This window comes from Nelumbo nucifera, chromosome 7, assembly GCF_055504915.1.
Source record: "Nelumbo nucifera cultivar China Antique chromosome 7, China Antique-T2T, whole genome shotgun sequence".
Classification (NCBI taxonomy): Eukaryota; Viridiplantae; Streptophyta; class Magnoliopsida; order Proteales; family Nelumbonaceae; genus Nelumbo; species Nelumbo nucifera.
This window is the reverse complement of record NC_142655.1, coordinates 12022374-12040613: the sequence shown is the minus strand read 5'-3', so window position 1 is coordinate 12040613 and position 18240 is coordinate 12022374. Positions and strand designations below refer to the sequence as shown.

The 18240-nt window shown below is 38.5% G+C and overlaps 4 protein-coding genes across 4 annotated transcripts; 2 read left to right on the top strand and 2 right to left on the bottom strand.

The window, feature by feature from the left end:
* Positions 1 to 99: 99 nt before the first annotated feature.
* Positions 100 to 6383, top strand: LOC104608829 (UPF0481 protein At3g47200-like). Its single transcript, XM_010274921.3, has 2 exons — positions 100 to 2883; positions 4618 to 6383. Exon 2 carries the CDS (start codon positions 4663 to 4665, stop codon positions 6265 to 6267), a length of 1605 nt encoding a protein of 534 aa, XP_010273223.1. The 5' UTR covers positions 100 to 2883; positions 4618 to 4662; the 3' UTR covers positions 6268 to 6383.
* Positions 6384 to 9966: 3583 nt separating this feature from the next.
* Positions 9967 to 10920, top strand: LOC104608912 (UPF0481 protein At3g47200-like). Its single transcript, XM_010275040.1, has one exon. The coding sequence runs from the start codon at positions 9967 to 9969 to the stop codon at positions 10918 to 10920; it is 954 nt and encodes a 317-aa protein (XP_010273342.1).
* A 4011-nt stretch (positions 10921 to 14931) lies between these two features.
* LOC148790172 (uncharacterized) lies at positions 14932 to 17245 on the bottom strand. Its single transcript, XM_088892221.1, has 5 exons — positions 16712 to 17245; positions 16475 to 16573; positions 15917 to 15928; positions 15274 to 15810; positions 14932 to 15183 (listed from the first exon to the last, which is right to left on the bottom strand). Exons 1-5 carry the CDS (start codon positions 17243 to 17245, stop codon positions 14932 to 14934), a joined length of 1434 nt encoding a protein of 477 aa, XP_088748347.1.
* Positions 17246 to 17269: 24 nt separating this feature from the next.
* Positions 17270 to 17992, bottom strand: LOC148790171 (uncharacterized). The gene has a single exon (XM_088892220.1). It carries the CDS (start codon positions 17990 to 17992, stop codon positions 17270 to 17272), a length of 723 nt encoding a protein of 240 aa, XP_088748346.1.
* Between the last annotated feature and the right edge of the window lie 248 nt (positions 17993 to 18240).

The following is an 18240-nucleotide window of genomic DNA, read 5'->3' as shown; positions in this document are numbered from 1 at the left end:
TCAGGGCCCCTATTGATTATGGAATATATAATATAATATAAAAAATCCCAAGTAGACAATGACACCAGTCCAAAAATCACCCTTGAGGGCACTCATTAAGAAAAATACATGAAATCAATGTTTAGAATTTCACAGCATAACACAGGGTGCCAAATGTTAGGACCATATATATCTAATCTATTCCTCACAAGACCCTAGATACATATAGCTGTGACCAACATTGGCACTTCAGCTAATGTATAAACTATAAAGTGTTCCAAGACCCTGGAGTAAAGCTTTTGGGTTAAAATTAAAAAAGCCTCAGGCCTATTGATGTTTGGGTTTTAAAAAATTATGACAGTTGATGATGCACAATAGTACCTACTAAACCATAACCAAAATTATCAAATAACTTTTTTTTTCTATAAATTAACCTTATGGAAGAAATGTAAATTCTAAAATAGAATTTTGTAAAAAAAAGTATCCAATTGTCAAGGCTTGTAATTCCAAACTATGTTTTGTATAAGTTTTTGTTTGATATGAAATTAATTATCTTGTTTAATTAGATTGAAAAGAACTTTGTAACACTTCAATTAAATTTTTAATTAAGTTTAGCTTAGTAAAAATAGTGCCTTGGTTTGTTGTTTCAATAATATTTATTTATGCTAGCATTAAAAACTTGAGAGAGCCTTAGCTCTTTCATTTGTAATTGCTTCATTAAACTTGTTAAATTGAGATCAAAATAAAATGAACATGAAGAAATTGGCATCACACAATTGAAAATAATTGCCATGAAAATCAAAACTAGCTTAGTTGGTTGAAATAACAGACTCCCATCCTGTACTTAGGGGGTAGTGACATTAATTTAACCCTCCAAACTTTTATCTCCCCACAACCCACCCTGAAATTCCAAATTCTAGAACTTTACCCTGATGTTAGCATTCAATCAATTAATTTCAGAAAAGATTCTGATGTAACTATCATCTGTGTTAAAACCCCAAACTCCTATCATTTTAGTAGACCATTATGTAAAAAATTGATAAATACAACAAAAAAAAGGAAAAAATAGGAACTTACAGAAAATACAGAAAAACCAAAAAGAAAAAGAAAACTAAACAAAATAAAATTGAATGAGCAAATGCATGTGGCCACTGGCCACCCAGGTGAATTACATAGAGAATAAAATTAATGGCACTCGAATTGAAATCTCCCAGAAAATTATTTAATATTTTATCATTTAGGCTCTGTTTGGAAGGAGTACAAATACAAATATGTAGAGTGCAAATACATATAAAATAATACAAAATATAAGGTTTTACACCCTACATATTTGTATTTGTACTCCTTCCAAATTTAGCTTTAATAATTACAATGGCACAAAAAAATCTAAAATTTATACACGCATGCAGAGAGAGAGAGAGAGAATGAGAGTTTGATATGGGTTTGGATAACCATGGGTCTAATCTAGAATGAGGGATCTAGATTGGGTTGTGGGTATCCATTTGGGCCAATTGCATGACAGAAGTATGTAATTTTTCTCATGATTTTTATTTTCTCTTTCATCTCAATTTTTCTTTTCTCTTTCATAGTCTCTATTTTTTCTCCCCTTTCCTTTTCATCTTCCCTCTCTCTTTCCTTTTTCTCCCACTCATGCATCTCCCTTTTCTCCTACATGCGTCTTTCTTCTCATTCCTTTCTCTTCTGTGTTTCTTTCCTCCTCTTTCCTTTGTTTCTTCTCCCTCTTCTTATTTTTCTCTCCGTTCGCCTCTCCCTCACCTCTTGATTATCTCACTTCTCTTTGTTTCTCTAACTTCCTAGTGAAGTCAATTTTTATATTTGGATTGAACCAAGGTATATATGCACACGTGACACTACAAGAGAGAACTACAGTTTTTCTTTCTCTTTCTTTTTTTTTTTTTTTTACATCCAATTCATCTCAACCCATCCATATTCCACTCGTAGGAAATAGAAAATTTGACAAAAAAATAATGTCTACAAGATTCATGATAATCATCAGAAGTGAAAGACAGCACGTACGTTCAGGTTCTTGAAAAGAATGATGTTTTTAGCAAAGGCTATTTTTATAATTTTTCCTACAATCTGAAGTCTTATATAAATAATTTAATGAAAAGAAGGAGATAATTATTAATTAGGTAGGCTTCATTTTTTCCAACAAAATGAGGTATTATATAAGAACGATGTTCCCCGTTACCACTGCATTAGTTCTTATAAATACCAAACTTGATTCTCTTACCTGTGAAAGAAAAAATAAAAAGAAAAAGAAAAAAGAAACTACTTTGTTCAAAGGTAAGTTCTTCTTTTACTGGTTTCACTCAATCCAAATTCTTTGGTATATTTTCACTCAATCCAAAAGTCCTAATTATATTCTACAACCAACCCTATTCAATTTTTATGTCGGGTCTTCATTAATTCTTTCTTTTTTCTTTTTTTTTTTGGTAATGGATCTTCGTTAATTCAAGGCCTAGCAGGGTGGGCTCAGGTCCAAATTAGATCAGCCCGCCCCATCTGCAACAATAGCAACATTCTTACTTCGTAGGTAAATGTTGAACCCAGGGACTTTATTTCTTCCGGTTAGGTTTGGGATGATGATCCATTCCACTGCACCCGTTCAGCCTTTAAATTTCTTTATTTTTTTTCTCTTTTCTTTTCCTTTTATGTTTTAAGTCTAAAAATGAAGCTTTCGAGCATTTTCAACTTTATCATTTCTCACTCAATTATGCTTTTATCTATATATATAGATAGATAGATGGATATATGTATGTATTATAACCTTTCTCCTCCTCCTCTCTCTCTCTCTTGTACGCGTGTTATAACTAATGTTGAATAAACTGGGTGTTCTCTTTCATTCTCTGTAACAATTAAAGCAACTGCGCGGCCCTATCCGTAAGTGTTCTTCCACCCATCTATTTTACTAGCTCCTCAGCTGATTGGTTTAAGCCGTGCATGTAATGAATCTTGGATCTCTGTTTGTAACGATGCAAATCATCAATAAATAGGGTAGGTTGTCTTTCAAGAATCATAATTTTTTAACTTTTAATTAGGAGTTACGAAAATATGATGTGCCATGTGCCTGAATCATGATGAATTGTTTTTAAATAAATCCATGATCTCCCAAATGATGTTTTTTCTACACTAGCAAATTTCTACGTGTTTTGAGTTTTCTTATCAAATCCGTGTAAAAGATAAATAATCAAATTATAGTGTTATTGTGGATTTAATTTTTTTTAATATTTCATTTTCATTCTTAATAGAAGTATTTTTTATTTATCACATTCACTTTTGTTTAATATAATAGTTATGTAATATTAGAGATATTCACAATTTTTTCTACAGTTTTCTTTTGTATTTTTATATAACATTTTATTTCTATTTATTTTTTTGAGTTTTTATTATATAATTATTGATATCATGAGTTCACCCATTTGACTCAAAAGAAAAAATGATTTTATTTTTGGATGACTTAAATTTTTTTTTCTATTTACATAAAAAATAATATTATGTATTATATATGATGATATATGAAATTAGAGATGTGCCTAGAAGGAGAACTGGTACCTTACACCCATATAAGTGTGACCAACATTGGGTATGGCATTTTTTATAATTGTACCATACATGAATTTGCCATGCATGCCATACTTGTTTTGTACCGTTACCATGTGCATAATAACCACAGATTTGGAACATTGTTCATAGGGCCTATAAGTGGGTTAAGCAGATTAGGTAGTCCAAACTAATAATTGGGTTGGTTCTTGTTTGGTTAAAAACATGGTTTTATGACACCGATTTATTGGTAACAATTGCAATTGGTTACTGCCAAAGATGCTATTTTTTGGCAACAATTGCAATTGGTTGTTGCAAAATATTATTGCTACCAACAGTTTCATTAATTTGTACAATTGTTGCTAAAGAATGTATTTTGCAACTCTGGGTTATTGCCAAATATATTTAACCATGGCTCAATTAGCATCAGTTAGTTTAGTTGTAAGTAAAACATTTATAAACAATTTTTCTACCATTAGCAATAGTTTTTTGCTGTTGTCAAAAGTCCTTTTAATTTTCTTTTAATTTGTAGTATCACTAATCACTACAAGGGTTAGACAAACAATACCTCTGATTGGATTGCTAACCCAATGATCATATAGTAGGGGCTCAGGTGTGGGAATGGTGAAAGGAACACAAAAGAGCTAGGTGGTGTTTGGTTTAGTGTTGTGGAGCATTTTTTTCATCATGTAAATGTCATACAGGCAATTTGATCTCACTAAACCAAAATCAGGCCAGTTTAATTGGGATGATTCAAGTATAATTGTTTATATTACTTTTTACCTGACCAGGTTATATGTGAGTCACTTTAGAAGGAAATACCATTTGAATGTTTTGGATGAACAATTTAATTCACAACAATTAATGTTTTTTTTTTTATTTGGAGGGGGGGGGGGGGGGGGGTTGTGGATATGATCCACAACATGATAATGTTCCAAATTAAAATGGATGAGTGCCGGTAATTACCATGGTTACATTTATTTTATTTTTTATTTTCATTTAAACCATAGATATGGTTACAATTGGCATCCATATATAGCCATCAACTCATATCTGGTACCTGTAATAATACAGGAAGGAAATTAAAGAAGTTAGGTCTTAAGTCACTGAAGAGTGGATATGGTAGCCAACAAGATTGCATCGACAGATATGGCGAGCAATGTGCCTAATACCATGAAAAAGGAACAGCAAACAATCTCAAGCTCCCTTGGACGGGACATGGGAACAGCTGCTCAATGGTTGCTCAGTGTTGAACAATGGAAAAGTAGGGCAGGAATTAATCAACCTCAGAAACATCAAATACAAAAGGTTCCGAGTATGATGCGTAAAGGACACGAGAAAATCTATGATCCCCAGGTGGTCTCGATCGGTCCCTGTCACCATGGCGAAGAAAATCTCAAGGAAATTGAGAACCACAAGCCAAAAATAGCAAATAAATTGGCTTCATTAGCCAATCTTGAAGTACAGGATCTCTACCACAAAGCCATTGAAAATAATGAAAGCACAATAGAAGAAGCGAGGAAAAGCTACACTGATGAAATAATCAACAAGTTTAATGAAATGGTCCCCGACAAGCGTAACCAGAATGAATTCTTCAAGCGTCTAATGTTCCTGGATGGTTGTTTCATTGTTTATTTCATTTGCTGCGTGGAGAAGCAAAGGCTGGAGGATATGGAGATGAAAAATGATGATATTTTTCTCACAGGGACTGACTTGTTCAAGGTGGAGAACCAGATCCCATTTATAGTCATCGAAGAACTGATGAAGGCAGCATTCCAGTCGGGAATAGATTATATGGAAATGATCAACAGGTTTGTGGAGGCAACCAACATCTTAATCGCTAAGGATGGTATGGGTGGTAAGCCTCAGAGAAAAGTAAGTTCCGAGCGGCCTTCTCATCTCCTGGACCTTCTGCGTAGCAAACTCACTGAAAAAAGCGATGAATCGAAAGAGAAACAATGGAGTTGCTTCCCATACGACAGGTTGCTTCGCCCATGTTTTTCAGTAAATAATAAATGTCTGCCCATGTTCAGAAATGATAAAGCGCATGGATCTCATCGACAAGGGACAGACTGTTGTTCTTCGTTCCAGAAGCCATCCAGACTTTTTCCTTTCAAGTATGTCTGCAAACCCAACTGGCGGGAGCGATTCATCTGGCATTCATTCCGTTCAGCTAAGGAACTAAAAGAAATGGGAATCAGATTCAGGATGAGCAAATCATATAGCTTCAAAAGTGTTCATTTCCGACTTGGCTACATCCAAGGATATGTTTACATTCCTGGACTAGTTATTGATCGCTCAACCGAGGTTAGGTTTCTGAACTTGGTAGCCTATGATAGATGCTTTGGCAAGGGTGAGAAGGAGGTTGACGACGCAAATTTGTTAACATCATACATTTGTTTTCTGGATTCACTCATTGATCATGGTGATGATGTCAAAGAGCTGAGATCAGATGGTGTACTCTTCAACTATCTTGGCACTGATGAAGAAGCTGCCAACCTCATCAACGAGTTGGCAAGAGGATTGGTTGCTCCTGATAGATTTATAGATGTTAAGGAGAAGATTCAACGTTACTGCAGAAACAAGATGAGGACGTCGACAGCTGAAATGTTGAGCAAACACTTCAGAAACCCTTGGACGGCCTTGGCTCTATTTGGTGCAATATTAGTCTTGTTCCTTACTGCCATTCAAACTTACTTGACATTTGCTCCTCGAAAGCAATAGTTTGAGGAATATATGTTAGACCATTCATCAAGCTAGTACACTCCATGAGCAGTGTTTATTTATTTATTTTGTCTTCTCTCTCAGTCTAGTCTATTAATTAATTTTGCACTTCACTCCATGAGCAGTGTCTCCATTCTTTTCTTTGTATTTGAAATAAAGGCTGATCCAAGTAGCTAATTGATTCCTTTAATTAATTCACACATTTTATATTCTAACTTTGCGTTCGAAGGAAAGATATATAATAGGGTATAACAGAATTGGGTTTCGGAAAGACATGATACCGAGAATACTTAGAGCCAGAGGTAACCAATCTGATGGTATTTATGATACCAAAGCCTAATCCAAAGGTGTCTATTAACTTCTCCACCAGGACCTACCTTGTTCATACATGGGCTTCTCGGGTAGGAAATGAGCCACTTCAAATAGGTTGATTGCTCCGGACCAGATTACAATTAATCCGGCATGGGATGTTTTGATTGGTCAAATTTCTTTCGGGTATCATGTTTTTTCGATATCATAAATTTTCTCAATAATATTTTAGTTAATAAATTTGAAATTTGAGATTTTTTGTTTGTTTAATATCAATAAAATTGCAAAACCAATTTTCAAATCTAATGACTAATTTCCTGTTTGGCATGCCTTTCTGTATAGGCTGTGGGTTGACTCGATAATTCACATTTTAGTCTTTTCTTATTTGATTGAAAAAAAATCTAACCACCAAAAGATGACGGGCAGGAAGACGCATGCCTTTTTTTTCTCATGGTGGAGCTTTTCGGCTTTTTTTCATACCTTTTGGTTGTCAAATCTACAAGGAAATCTTTCAAAATAACTGGTCAAAAGACACCTAAAACGCCATCAGTAGCTAAAGCTAAGAGATGTTCCCAATGCATTGCTGCAAATGCTGTGAATTGGGTATGAGGACCATTTTGTGCGGAAAAAATAAATCGGATTTGTGGCTTTCGCCATAACTTGAGTAGTTTTAGCAGTAACCACCCAATGCATGGCAGAGAAGTCTCCATTCCGTTTGTGTGGGAAGATGGTTAATCTGTATCGGTGGTCACCGGTGTTGGAGAAAGGTTGCGTTTTCAGGGAAGCGCAGAAATGGACTGTCCACTGCTTTGGACTCCCGTTACATGCTTGGTGTCTAGAGGTGTTCAAAGCGATGAGGCTGGTGGTGTGGGCGAACGCTCCGAGTGATGTTCCAAAACCAAAAGCACTGACGATGGAAGTGCTGGGGGAAATTTTCATTTTAAGGTGGGTGGCTGTGGGCTCTGTTTCTAGGCCATTAGGGGCCGGAGGTGTTTCTGGCTAATCGGGGCGGAAGACTTCGTCACGGCGCTTCGGGTTGGGACAGGCGCTTCTGTCAGGAAGCTGCAAACGTTTACCGCTGATCCCGCTGGCTTCGGAGAAGGAAGCTAAGCTATTGCCTTTTGGTGCAGGGCCTACGGTGAAGCGGCGAGGAGCGGAGTTCAAATTTGAACTTAAATGTGGACTAGTGAGTGGTTACTGGTTAGGAGGTGTGTGGATCCCAACCTGCTGAGTGGGCCTGGCTGCAGCCCAGCAGGGCTAAATTGGGCCCAAGGGGCGGGCCTGTCTGTGGTGGCCAGCAGAGCTAAATTGATGTATTTTTGTATGTTCTCCTGTTCTTTTTCTAAAGAAAAAAAAAAAAAGATAAAACGTACATAAAACCCAACGAAATAAGAATAACTGAAGTACTGCAAGAGTAATCATCCTTTATTTAATTCTTTCAGCGACGGCTTAAAGTTCATAGATTTAAAGGGGGAGTAAGATTAAATGAAAAAATCAGGTAATTGACAACAATTGGGTAACATAATTGACACCGACTACAAGTTACAGGACCCACTTGCACTTCCCACAAATTGATCCTAAATCTGAACAACAAGATCAACCACTGTAATTTTATACGACTTTTGACAAACTGAAGCTATTAACCCTTGAAAAAATTCTGAACTTCTCAATTGGGTTAATTAATGGTGTGATTTAATTTCTACGGCACAATGTTCAAGGCTCCACAGTCGAAAAAGCACTTCATCAGTTTTCTCATCTTGTGATCTTGTCGAAAGGATACTTGTTCCTATGGCGGATTCCAGTGGAAGTTTAGGACGGAGGATGTACATGAGGATTTCATCATCAGCCAAGAATGCTCAAATTCTATCTTCTGCTTTGCTCATAACCATTTTCACTCTGCTTTTATTATTACTAGCAGAAGGGCACGTGCTACTTATGTGTATTTAATGTGAAAATATATACTAAGAAAAATTATTAATATGAAAGATGATTTTTATAAAATAAAATTAGAAAGAAAAGTCATATTGTGAAAAATTAATTTTTTTCATAATCCTAATCTACAAATCAGGCCACCTATCCCTATCTGTCCAAATGTCCAACAAAGTTAATCCCCCATTATCAAAGTAAAACGAATACAAGAAATAAGAAGAAGGAAACAGAAAACAAAATAGTAACATCATCTTCCACATCGTGCGAATAGGTCCGTCTGAGTAGATTCTGCATATCAATTGGAAGAGCTCATCACTGCGCTTGTTTTGCTGATATCTTTGATGCCATAAGTTTCATGATTACGAGAAATTTCGCCTATCTTCTTCTGGATTTTTTTATCTGCTTTCTTAACTTGTATAGATCTTTCCCCTTGTTGACCATGCCAAAGCAATTCTGGGTGAAGCTCTGTCGTCTCCTCCTCCCCTGCACGTAGGTATCAATAACACCCTCCACCTCATAAGCAACACCCCTGATTTCCCGAACCCAGTTGCAGATTCTTTCGTCTTTTTGCTGTCTCGCTTCTGCATCTTTTAAGAAGCTCAAATCCATTCCAGTTCAGATTGCAACCCTTTGACTTCATCTCTCACGTCAGACAAGAAAAATGCTTCTTGAACGAGCAACTCACCAAGTTTTTCTATGGGCAAGGGAGACAATAGGAGAAACAATAAGATCGGCCATCCAGTGCTACTTCTCTGGTCACCTCTTGATAAGAGATTGTCAAAAACTTCTGAAACACCTCCGAAGCTAGTGGACTCAGACTGTGCTAGACCGATTGAGTCTTTCTGCTCTGTTTTCTTTCATTGAACTAGTGACTAATCAACTCACCAATGGACTTATCAAAAAAAAAAAACAAAAAAAACTCAACTCACCAATGGAGTACTAGCCAACCTGTAGGGATCTATTTTCCCGAAAGTTTAATCCATAAAAAATAAAGTTAACGGAGGGTTAACTTTGTTGGACATTTTGTTGGGAGGTTGGACAGACAGGGACAGGTGGTCTGATTTGAGTGGGTTAGTAGTGAGGAGAGGAGGAAAAGGTTAGCAGTAAATCAGAACTGGATGGATATAGTACAGGAAAATTAACGTTGAACCAACCTTGCACCCACTACCGCTGTGCTCGAGAATCATTCTAAGTCTGATTGGTTCATTGAGACAAAATCTAACCTTTTTTATTGAATTCTGGTGTAAATTAACAAGCTTGGCATCTCTGAATGAAGTAGATTCTTCCACTAAGTACCTTACCTTTACTACATTCTACTACAGTTTAAGCTAGATCAGAAGCTGTGGATTATAAATGAAAATGCACGCTACTGTGAAGTACGTGAACAAACAAGAGCACAACTCTCCCTTCTCTTAGCTAGCATTGCAACAACAGAAAATCCGGGGCTTTGTTAAAATATTAATGGATGAGAAAAACAAGAGTGTGATCGTTGAGTTCAAACAGATCTCGATTTCCAATCCAAACAACCTCAGTAGCAGAGATTGGCTGGCTTCACTAGTGAGTGAAGAAGATACAACAGCTCAGACTTTTGGCTCTGGCGTCCGAATAGGAAAGGTCCCCAGTGTAATCCGTGAGAAAGGCGAGAAAAGCTATGACCCCAAGGTGGTCGCCATCGGTCCCTACCATCATTCCAAGCACGAATACGATCAAATGGAGAAGCACAAAACGAAAATGGTGAGGAAGTTCATTTCGTTACTCACTCGTAAAAAAGGGGTAAAAGCTGATGACCCAAAACAGAAAGCAGAAGCCCTGTACCAGAAGGTTGATGATGTAGCACAAGAAGCAAAGCTCTGCTATGAGAAAGGTTCAGTTGAGATATCCGACGACGAATTCAATTGTGTAATGTTCACAGATGGTTGTTTTGTTGTCTATTTCATTCATTGCATGGTGAACGATGACTTGGAGAAGTTGGAAATGAGAAATGATCATGTATCTTTTGTAGAAAATGACTTGTTCTTGCTGGAGAACCAGCTCCCATTTTCAGTCATTCGTGCATTGATGAGCTCTGAATTCCCTCGCGATGATTGGAAGGCAATGATCAACAAGTTCGTTAAGTGGGAAATCTCTAAAGATGATGACGATGACTATGATGAAGATGAAGAACAAGATCCTTTTCATCTCCTCGACCTTCTCCGGACCAGACTCCTCAAAAGCAACAGTAGGAAAGACAGGCCTCAACTTGGAACTAGCCGTCGGTTGCTGCAACTGGGAATTCTCCGGCAGCTGTTTCACCTGAACCCCAATCAACAATCCTGCCCGCCAGAGCAAGAGACTGAAGACGACTCAAAGGAGTTTCTCTGGCAATCATTCGATACAGCCAAGGAACTTAAGGCAGTGGGGGATCAACTTCGGTAAGAGCAAAACACCTAGTCTAAGTAGTGTTCATTTCAGACCAGGCCTCATCTATGGAGAGCTGATACTTCCTCCCATAGTCATTTAGATTTCTAAACTTGATAGCCTACGAAAGATGTTTCTTTCCCTTCAAAAATACAATGGTAATGTTTTACATCTGTTTTCTGGATTCGCTCATTAATCATTCTGATGACGTGAAAGAAGTAAGATCAGCAGGAGTGCTTCTCAACAATCTGGGTAGCGATAAAGATGCAGCTGATCTCATCAACCAAATGACAGGGGAACTGGTGGACTGTAATGAGTACTTCGAAGTTATGAGGGAGATTCGGAGGTTTTCCAACAGGAAGGCAAGGACTTGGATGGCTGAAATGTTGAATACGCATTTCAGTACCCCCTGGACTGCCATTGCTTTCTTTGTTGGGCTGTTGCTTATCCTTCTCACCATCTTCCAGACATGCTACACAATGTTCCCTCCGGTTTAAGGCAGAGGCATCAGTGCTAATTTAGTGTTAATTATGTACTACTTTGTTTCAGGTCTCAATTTTCACATTTATCCCACTTCCTCTTTTGCCATTTTTGTCAATCATTTTGATCAATGTTGCAGGATTTAGAAGTAGTAAATGGGTAGATTTTACTTGGAACCAAATGAAATTCACCTCAATGGCCTTCAATCAACCCTATCCAATCTGTCACAGGATAGAGTCTAGTTACAAATTCCTGAAATTAACCCATTTAAGCTGATTCAAAAGTCAAATAATTTACACACTTCACATGTTTTATGTGACGTGCTACAATGCGATTCGTCAAAGTGTAAGCCCACTCGAATAAATTGCTGTATTTTTATAAATATTTTTAATTAATACAAAAATTTAAATTTAAATTTATAGCTTGGATGTGAAGGCAAAGGCAAGTAAAAGTAAATATAAATTTCAGTAAAATAAAAAATCGGGATTGCATGTGCTTCATGACATGGTTTTCAAAACCGGATCGGATCGGATCGGACGGTCGGACTGGAAAAATCGGGAACCAGTCACTTGACCGGTTCTGTTTTTTTTTCCAAAATTGCTTTTTTTCTCAAAACCGTTGATTTTAATCAGCAAATCGTTGACCCAGAACGAACCAACAGTTCGGATTAAATGGTCGGACCGTTGGAACCAATAACCGCACCCCTGACCGGTTCGATTTTAAAAGCCATGCTTCATGATCATCTTCTTAAATGGGTGAAGTAACATTTCTCTTTACAATAATATAATAATGTTTTGCTCCCAGACTTTAGGGACGAAAATTAACTAAGTTAGGGTCAACTCTGTGATTATTTCTGATTAATGATAAGTTAATGCATGCTTGAATCCCAGGGGCTTTCACTTCGACACGTCTTCGTTCGTGATCGCTTAGAGCCCCTCTTCCATCAATAGGTACTCCCAACGCGTCGACCACACGGCCTAGCATTGCCTTTCCTGCAGGAACATCCACAATAGATCCAGTGCGCTTGACAAGATCTCCTTCTTTAATAGCGGTATCACTTCCAAAGACAACAATACCTACATTCTCATTCTCAAGATTCAACGCTATTCCTTTCACACCGCTGGCAAATTCAACCATTTCCCCAGCTTGAATCTCGTTCAATCCATAAACACGTGCAATCCCATCTCCAACTGAGACCACTCGACCGATCTCATCCACTTGAAAATTTGTGTAAAAGTTGGTAATTCTACTTTCTAATAGAGTCGTGAGTTCCGCAGCTCTGGGAGATAATTCCATAATTCAAAAATAGGATAGTCAGCGTTCTGTCTTTTGACAACTAGATCTTCTATGCGCCAAACAGAAATAGACCAAAAATCGGTCTTCTCGACTTGTAAACAATCGAAAAATCACACAGAAAAACGCACCAAACGCAGCTTTCATTTCCTGATTGAAGTTGAACTAGTTGAGCTTTATGTATCATTTTTTAGGCTAACGGGACTCTGGATTTAAATATATAATTTTTAAGTTCCAATCTAATTAAGCCGCACCACTCGATGATTTTATTAGGAGTGAATAGAATCGTTCGGGATCAACAAAGTACACAAAACTTCAGTTAATCTTTCAGTTATCTAAATGGGTGAACAAGGTATAGTGACAAACAACCCTCCTACAACGGATCGGATGATGATCTCTATTAAACAACAAAACGTGAAACCACACAGAAAGCCCCTCGTATAGAAGGTTCCATGGATGCAAAATGTCAAAGCCAACAAGAAGATCTATGATCCATTGGTAGTTTCAATCGGGCCCTTTCAAACCTCAATACATACAAATGGAGAAGAATATGTCAACAGTACTGGAGAAATTTGGTAAATTCCTTTCGGATGGTGGGATTGATATACAAGATTTGTACAAAAAAGTGCTAGATATAGCAGGAAAAGCAATGACTTGCTATGTAAAGAATAATTGCAAAGGTCGATGCCCAAAAAGAATAGTAACTCTTGTATTAATCAATAGAGGGGACAGTTAATATATATACAATTACATCAAGATTAAAATTAGCAAGACTAAAATCAGCAACATCCTAATCAATGGAGGAGCAAATATTCTAACTTCCTAAAACTCTATAAGCACAATATCTTTCTAAATATGTATAGTATCTCTATTACTCCCCTTCAAGTTGGAGCATGTAAGTCACGTATGCCCAACTTGTGAAGAAGAAAATCGAACTGACGTTGGCCAAGTGCCTTTGTCAAAATGCCTGCCAACTGATTGTAAGTTCACACATGAACAATTTCAATAATCCGGGCTTGCATAGCATTATGAACAAAGTGACAATCAACCTTTATATGTTTGGTGTGCTCATGAAACACCGAATTAGCTGCAATATAAATAGCGGCACGACTATCACAATGCAATCTCATAGGTCTGGGATGTTCCATGCCAAGGTCACATAGGACACTCTTCAACCACTTCAGTTCACACATCGCGGCAACCAAGGACCTGTGCTCTGCTTCTGTAGATGAACGTGAGACGGTATGTTGCTTTTTGGTTTTCCAGGAAACAGGAGACCGTCCAAGCATCACAAAGTATGCAGTCAAAGAGCGTCATGTCAAAGGACAACTAGCCCAATCGGAGTCACAATAAGCATACAGTCGGAGATCACTGTTGGCGCTTAAGATGATTCGCTGTCCTAGATTCCCTTTGAAGTGTCGAACCACCCGTAGAGCTGCATCCCAATGTTCTTGTCGTGGTTGTTGCATAAATTGTGCCAATATGTGCACAGAATAGCAAAGCTCAGGTCGTGTTATTGTAAGACAGATCAATCTTCTTACTAGACGTCGATATTTTTCTGGGTCATCAAGCAACTTCCCATCGGCCAGTGCGAGCCAATGATTTTGTTCCATGGGCAGATGAGCCGGTTTAGCTCCTAGCAATCCTATTTCAGAAATAATATCTAGTGCATACTTTCGTTGACAGAAATAGATGCCCCAATCTCCTCTAGCAACTTCAATACCAAGAAAATACTTCAACAACCCAAGATCCTTCATGTGAAAGCACCGACTCAGATATTGCTTGAATCGATGTATCATCTCCCCATTGTTTCCTCCAACAACAAAAACATCCACATACACCAAAACACAGAGTGTAGCTCCTTCCTTATGGTAAGTGAATAAAGAATAATTTGAGTGTGATTGAGTAAATTCATACATCTTCAAGGTCGTGCCCAATTTGGCAAACCAGTTTTTGGGTGCCTGTCGTAATCCGTAGAAAGATTTTCGCAAGCGACATACCTTTCCTGGATGTGTAGATGAAAAACCAGGCGACAATCGCATGTACATCTCTTCTGCCAGGTCACCATGCAAAAAGGCATTATGCACATCCATTTGATGAAGCTCCCACTTTTGTGCTGCCGCTACATCCAAAAACAACCGAACAATCACCATCTTTGCTACTGGAGCGAAAGTCTCATTATAATCTATCACAACCTTCTGATTATTCCCTAAAGTCACTAATCTAGCCTTGTGTCTTTCGATCGTTCCATCTGAGTTATACTTGGTCTTGTACACCCGTTTGCACCGCCTTCTGATTATTCCCTAAAATCACTAATCTAGCCTTGTGTCTTTCGATCGTTCCATCTGAGTTATACTTGGTCTTGTACACCCATTTGCACCCGATCTTTTGCTTCCCGGGAGGCAACATTTCAAGAGTCCAGGTGCCATTACGCTCAAGAGCTTCAATCTCCTTCATGGCTTGTCTCCAGTGTGGCTCACGAATCGCGTCTGAAAAAATATGTGGGATCTTTCCTTGTAGTTATAGCTACTAAGAACTGTCTCTATCTCAAGGAAAAATTAGTACAAGTCACGTAGCGTGCAGTAGAATAAGACACACCTGAGGAGTGGCATAATCAGCAAGGGAGTCGTTGATGTGTTGTGCTATGTGGCATACATAGTCCTTCAGCTTCTCAGGAGGACGCCTTTCCCTACATCCTCGACCAAGTTTTTCACCTTCACTGTTCCTTTCCAAGTTCACGTTGTCCCCTCTCTGTTCATTAAGAACCTCACTACTCCCCCTTGCTTCCGGAGTCAAATCTTCTTCAGGAGTTGGTTTACCATTCAAAGTATCTTCGCTATCCAGCTCATGAAAATGTACATCATCATTACAAATAGGTGGTTGCTCGATCACATCGGTGTTAAGAGATTTAGAAACAGCAAGCTTATAAGGAAAAATATGTTCAGAGAATACAACATCACGGGATACAAAGAACTCATTTGTATCCAAGTCGTAGAGTCTCCATCCTTTCTTACCGAAAGGGTATCCAACAAAAACGCACCTTCGACTTCGAGAACCAAACTTATCTTTGTCACGCCCTTGATAATGAGCAAGAAATAAACACCCAAAAACACGAATATGTTTGTAAGTTGGTTCCTTCCCAAACAACAATTCATATGAACTCTTTCCATCAAGTAGAGGACTTGGAGTATGGTTAAATCAAATATCATGCAGTCAATACACATTCACCCCAAAAACTTACAGGTAAATTTGCCTGAAAACGTAGAGCATGCGTAATATTCAGAATATGGTGATGCTTGCGTTCCACCCTACCATTTTGTTGAGGTGTCCCAACACATGATGTTTGGTGAATGATGCCATGAGTATCACAATAATTGCTCAAGGCTACGAATTCTGACCCATTATCACTCCTTATCACTCGTACCTTACTATCAAATTAGGTAATTACCATGGTACAAAACTTCACAATGTTAGCACTGACTTCACTCTTTTCTGCCATCAAATAAATCCACACTGCCCGTGAATAATCATCAACAACGGTAAAAAAATATATAGCACTACATGAAGTAGGAGTACGATTTGGTCTCCAAACATCGTAATGAATCAAGGCAAAATGTGCAAAAGCTTTATTATTGCTTAAAGGAAATACATCACGGGTTTGTTTAGCTCTTAAACAAACATTACACAACTCACTGTGTGTTTCTTGACTAGCAATTTTATTTTTAATAGTAGGAAGCAAACTAACAACTCGTTTTGAGGGGTGTCCCATTCGCATGTGCCACAGCTCATATGAGTCCACCTTCGCCAATCTGCATGCACTAGTCCTTGCCACACAACGCCAAAGATAGACCCCATCACGTTTCTCACCCACACCAATCACTGTCCTCGGAGTGGGGTCCTGCATTACACACATTTTTTCAGAAAACGTGACTGTACATTTTAATTCATCGATAAATTGAGACACAGATATCAAATTGCAATTCAAGTTGGGAACATATAAAACATGTTTTAAGATCAATTATTTCCCAAGCTGCACTTCTCTTTCTTGCAATGCCATCATATTCTTTCCGTCAGGAAGTCCAACAACACAATGAGGGATTTCACGCACATTCTTCAATAATTTCAATTTCCCGATCATATTGGGAGAACATCCCGAATCTATCAACCACATTTTCTTACCCGTCAATTTCTCTGAAGTGGATTCCTTGTGTGAATTGATCACCGCCATTAGCGTTGCCCACTGCTCATCATTAAGCCCGGGAAAGGCAACTTTATCGCTAGTCCGGATAGTAGCAGCAGTGGTGCTGGCGCCGTAGCTTCCTGGTGTCTGGACAGCATTGGCAGCCACTGTACCAGACCCTCCTCGACCCCTTCCCGTTCCTGTGCCTTGACTTCCTCTTCCCCCACTACCACCAGAACGACCTCCTTTGCCTGCAAACCACCAATCTGGGTAGCCCACAAGTTGAAAGCATTCTAGCACCTCATGTCCAGTTTTTCCATAGTGAGAGCACATCTTCTCATCCTTGTTCGGTGCTTTGGCTCTATTTCCAGTTTGCACAGCAAATCCCATAGCCTCTACTCGTTCTTCGCGTGCTCAAGCCACCGTTTTGTGCCGTTCTTCTTGCACAATTATTGCATGTATTCGGTTCAATGAAGGTAAAGGATCTGTACTCAGAATATTTGATCTAACAGTGCCATAAACTGCACTGCCCAGACCCATGAGAAATTGATGAATTTTCTCCTTTTTCCGCTCAAACGCCAGCTCGGTCACCGCTCCACACTTGCATCCACCACACGTACATTGTGGGTTCTTCACATACCCAGCCAACTCCTCCCACATGGTCTTCATCTTCCCATAATATGCGGATACAGTCATGCCCTCTTGTTTGCAATTGGCCAAGTCACTCTTTAATTGGTGAATCCGCAAATCATTCCCAATAGTAAACCGTTCCCGAAGATCCTCCCAAAATTCCTTTGCTGTCTCCATGTAGAAGAATGTAGATTGTAGCCCCAGTTCTATGGTATTGAATATCCATGCTACCAACATGGAATTCACACTATACCAATCTTCTAATTCGCTGGGATCGTCACCAGGTTTCGTCACAGTTCCTTCAAGAAAAGCCAGTTTCTTCTTCGCCCAGAACGCGTTCTTCATGGCTTTGGCCCATTCATCATAATTATCGCCTTTCAAGATGATCATGGTCACGACCAAGCCGGGGTTGTCATGCGAACCGAGATAATAAGGGGATTTCGGATCAAGGGTTGGTAGTTTCGCACCATGGCCAGCCGCTCCTTCTCCTTTGTTTTTATCAGCCATGGTGTACGCATGGCTCTTATACCATAAAGAATAATTGCAAAGGTCAATGCTCAAAAAGAATGGTAACTCTTGTATTAATCAATGGAGGGGACAACCAATATATATACAATTACATCAAGACTAAAATTAGCAAGACTAAAATCAGCAATATCCTAATCAATGGAGGAGCAAATATTCTAACTTCCTAAAACTCTGTAAGCACAATATCTTTCTAAATATGTACAATATCTCTATTATTATGCAAAGGG